Source organism: Antrostomus carolinensis, unplaced genomic scaffold (assembly GCF_000700745.2).
Source record: "Antrostomus carolinensis isolate BGI_N321 unplaced genomic scaffold, ASM70074v2 scaffold8045, whole genome shotgun sequence".
Classification (NCBI taxonomy): domain Eukaryota; kingdom Metazoa; phylum Chordata; class Aves; order Caprimulgiformes; family Caprimulgidae; genus Antrostomus; species Antrostomus carolinensis.
The window spans coordinates 19,647-23,940 of NW_010317049.1; the positions used below are offsets into that span (position 1 = coordinate 19,647).

A 4,294-nucleotide genomic window follows, 5' to 3' on the forward strand; every position below is an offset into this window, starting at 1 on the left:
GCGTGGCAATAAAGGGGTTAATCTGCAGAGCACAGAGCCATCTGGCTGAGCTGGTTTGTTATAATCGAGCAGATTATGTTCACGGGACTCAGAGTTTAAGGCTCCTCTCCCATAGAGCAACTCTGCACAACCCAAGCAGACCAACTTTGGGACTTTGAATGAACATATTTACATCCACCTCTCTCTTCATGTCGACTTTTCTGGAAACATTCACACGGATGCCATGGTTACTCCTACCACGGTAAGGGAAATTTGACGTTTTCTAATAGGGTCCTAAGAGGGCGGGGAGGGGAGGGGGGGAGAGAGGTCCTTTAAAGATGTATAATGGGGAGGAGGGGGGGGTCTTGTAAGCAGTAGATCTGTCCCAAATGTTGTTGCTTTTCCCATTGTGCCTCCTCCTTCTCCACCCCTACTTGCCCTACAGCTTGCTTTAGTCCTGAGGTTCCTCTCTCCTCCTGCTCTATACACTGTTGTTCAGGTCCCTGGCAAGAAAACAGCAGAGGAGAAATATGAGGTGCTAAAGGAATCTTATTTAAGAGGCAAAAGCAAAGGAGACTTTTGGTTTTACTTTAAGAGGGAAACCAGCAACTTCAGATATAACAAAAGGAGCTGCAAATTTTGAACGTGGACTGCAAGAACCAGCCTCAGCATACGTAGCATGCTTGCCCTCAGGGAAAGTTAGAGCCCATGACAAGGAAAGTCAAAATTCACAATTTCTAGACCTCCCCAGTTTCAGGTAATTGACTTCATTGGAGCTTTCTTTTTTCGTGTGTGCCAGCCACTGGAAACCCTATTCGTGACCTTTGAATCCATCCCCATTCTCCTCAAACCCAGACACTAAATTCTCTGGGAGGAACTGGAGATCAAAGGATTCCCTGAACATCTGTGTCTAGGTGAAAAAGATACACTCACTTTGTGCTAGGATGGCAGGAAAACTATTCTTACGCTGCAATTTCCAGCGTTTGGTAAGTGCCTTCTAGGAATGCAGCACACTAATCAACACAGACGCACATATAGAGAGCAAAATAGAAAGCTGTTTCTCATCTAAACAGCTGAAATGCAGCTTAAAGCGTCAGTTACTGGCGAGTCCTTATGGAGACACCAAACTGCTATTAGCCAAGAGGGGAAAAAGTCCTTGAATGGTTTAGATAGTTTTCTGATCAGTTCTTAATCCTTCATTAAAATAAACGGGAAAGCTCTGTGTTGGTCCTATCTCTTGAACTATAAATATGCAGTGTCCGGAGAGATGGATATTTTGGATTGAATAGGGCTGCTGTGTGCACATTCTCTGGTTCCTATATTGCAAAACTAGTTATTTAGAGATGAGTGTGTGTGTGTGAGAGAGGGGGGTTGCTTTCTCAGACACCCCCCCCGACACACACCCCTTTTAAATAGACAAGGATGTGTGTTATATGGTACAGTCAATTGTTATGAGCTACAACCTTTCAGAAAGCACTCTTTGCTTTTAGGCTCATGTGATTTGTTGCATGAGGAGTGCAAATGGTCTGTAAGGTTTGCCTTTACATTGTGCCTTCATGAAAATACGCAGACAAATAGGAGACACATTTTCAGGCCCAGAAACACATAATCTGTGCAAACCTGTAAGTGGAAGAGTGGTACAAGAAACACCTATAAATAAGATGGAAGAAAAAGGAAAATCTAATAATAAAAAAGAGAAAACCTCACTTTGTGGTAAGGCAGACAAAAGCAGTAGAGAATGGAAGAGAGTTCAGCATGGTTCCAGCTGCTAGTAGTAAAAAGTCTGGTCTTAGATACACGTGTCAGTACCAGGAGCTCTGCGTGTTAGCATGGCAGGGGGAGGAAAACTAGATATGACTGCAGGTCATGGACCCAAAATATGGAGAAAAGAGGACATACCAGCAGAGCCAGGAGGGGAGTGCTTTGTGTAGAAGGGTGCTATATGTTGAGGTATGCAATACATGGAGGTTTTGAACTATAATTATTTTTTTTTTTTTTTTCCCAAGGGAAGAAGAACTAAATGATACATAGAAAGATAGATATAAGAAGTTTAGAGGGAAAGTGCGATATGGCAAAAATAAACTGCTGTGTATTAGGTGTTGTATATTGGGGGAGTAAGGGCAGGTGAGCCATGCAAAGGTGGTCAGCTTAAAAGGGGAACTGCTGCAGGTCAACAGGAAAAAGAGGATCTTTGTGGGTGGAAAAAGTTTAGGAGCTCAGAGGGGAAGTAACACTCTAGAGGGATGGGAAAAGGTGCTGAGTGGAGGCTGGGTAAGGATATGAAAGGGACATACAAGGATGCTAGGGTCTGCTAGGGGGAGGTAGGTATGGAGTGGGAGTGGAGGGAGAAAGGTGAAAGCACAGGGCACAAAGGATGTTTGGAGGAGGAAGAAAAATGTGAACTACTGTCTATTTGGAGAAAGGTATGGAAAATAATCAGATACATGATGCTTGTAGGGGGCGTCTAAAGGAGACACCTTTGATTCTGTCAAGAAATAGATATGGGGCTGTGTTTGAGAGGAAGGTGTTAGAGTATGAAAGGGACAGCTTGCGTGGTGATGGAAACACATGCCAAGGAGAGGAATACAGACAAAAAAATGAGAAGGATGGAAATAGGGTGTGGTGATGGGAAAAGAGTATAGGGACCCATAAAGGTATGTGAAGGGCTAGTTGCTTAGAGAAGTTTCAGAGGAGGTTGGAAGCCTGCTGGAGTAGTGCTATAGACATGTGCTGCTGTCTGCTTGCGAGGGAGAGGCAGAACTGAGGAAGCTCCTGTGAGGAAATGCAAGATAATGGAAATCATGGGGGCAGGGTGAACTGTGACAGGAATATAAAGATGTGACAGGTCCTGAGAAGCATGAGAATGGGGAAAGATGAGGAATGTAGGAGGCATAAGGATGAAATGAAGAGCTGTGTTTTCTGTAAAGATGCCTGGGCAAAAGGTCATTTAGAAAAAAGTATAAGGAAAGAGAGTGCAGGGTGAGACGAAATTTAGTTTTGTATCGTTTTGTACGCAAACAGAGAAAGTAGTGTAAAGGTGCAGGGGTGGCTTGGCCAGCAGAAACAGAGGATGCTTCCTTACTGGGCAGTTAGAATAACACAGGGGAAGAAGAGGCAATACGTTACAGGGGAAACAATTGGGGAAAATAATGGAAAATAAGGAATAATATGAGGGGTGTGGGAGGAGGAAAACAGAGACATGGAGAAAAAGTAGTGATTTTCTGTTAAGAGAGACACAACAAATGTGCTTATATCTCTGTGGTAGGTACTGGTCAAGTGAAGGAGTAAAAAGGAACGGAACAAATGTGCTAGCAGAGAAATGAATAAAGATATAAAGGGGTGGGAGGATAAGGAATGGGAGGGATAGCTACCTGGAGGGCTGTATAAACCACATGGCTGTACTAAGGTCAAAAGTAAAGTGTGAAGTGTGTGGGGAGGCAAGTGGAGTTAGTAGTTGTAGGGCATGAAGTGGAAGCGAATGGGAATGACAGTTCATGTTTATGAGGAGTGAGAAGCTTAGCGTAGGTTGAGACACAATAATGTGCAGGCAAGGAAAGTACCTGCCAGTTTGTGCCTGATGTAAGGCTGTGGAAGAGAAGGTGAAAGGAGTGAAAAGTTGTGTCCGATAAGAGAGATTTGTGCACACAGCATGCTCTAAGTAAATGAGGGAAGCACAGGTAAGGATTGCAGACCTGGGTGTGGTGCCTGGGAGAAGGAAAACAGCTTATGGGGGAGGGAAGAGTGATGAGGAGTGGGAAAATGTTTATGATGGCTTCAGCTGTCTGTAGTTTTCTGCGTTTTAGTTTAAGTGAGGCTGTCTAAGTGTGCAAGTGGCCATACATGCACGCAGAGCAGCACAAGAGCAGATTGGGAGCTAAGTGCAAGGAGAGAACAAGTAGGAGGCACAGGTAAATGCATAGAGTCAGTGATGATAGGTGCACGGACGTATGAGACGCTGGTTTTGTGTGCAGGTCAGGGACAGATGTGTTCAGTCAGTACTATGCTTAGGTGACTGGCAGAGTTGTAGAGGGAGGCATGTGATGAGAATGATCCAGTCAGTCTGCAGGAAGAGACTGAAATCAGTGAGGGCCATGTAAGAGTACTGGGTTGCTGTAAAGAATATATGTCTGTGTGGAAGTTACAAACACGCATCCAGGAAGCCGTGCTGATCTATAAGATGGCTATCAGAGCCCAGCTGGAGAATCGTGTGTCCATTGCATTTGTGGCACAACTCTCTCTGTCGAAATATGTAAGACGCGCAACAAAGGTGAGTTTCGTGAGTGCTAAGAAGCAATGTTTGCATTGAGAAAGAGGG

At 44.4% G+C, this 4,294-nt stretch overlaps 1 protein-coding gene across 1 annotated transcript in view; it reads left to right on the forward strand.

The window, feature by feature from the left end:
• The first annotated feature begins 120 nt into the window (after positions 1–120).
• The window catches only part of NTF3 (neurotrophin 3), a 53,513-nt gene continuing 49,339 nt past the window's right edge, over positions 121–4,294 (forward strand). Inside the window, exon 1 of the mRNA XM_010168443.1 lies at positions 121–241. Within this exon, the coding sequence (XP_010166745.1) occupies positions 224–241 (18 nt within the window). The 5' untranslated portion in view covers positions 121–223. The remainder of the gene's footprint in view (positions 242–4,294) is intronic.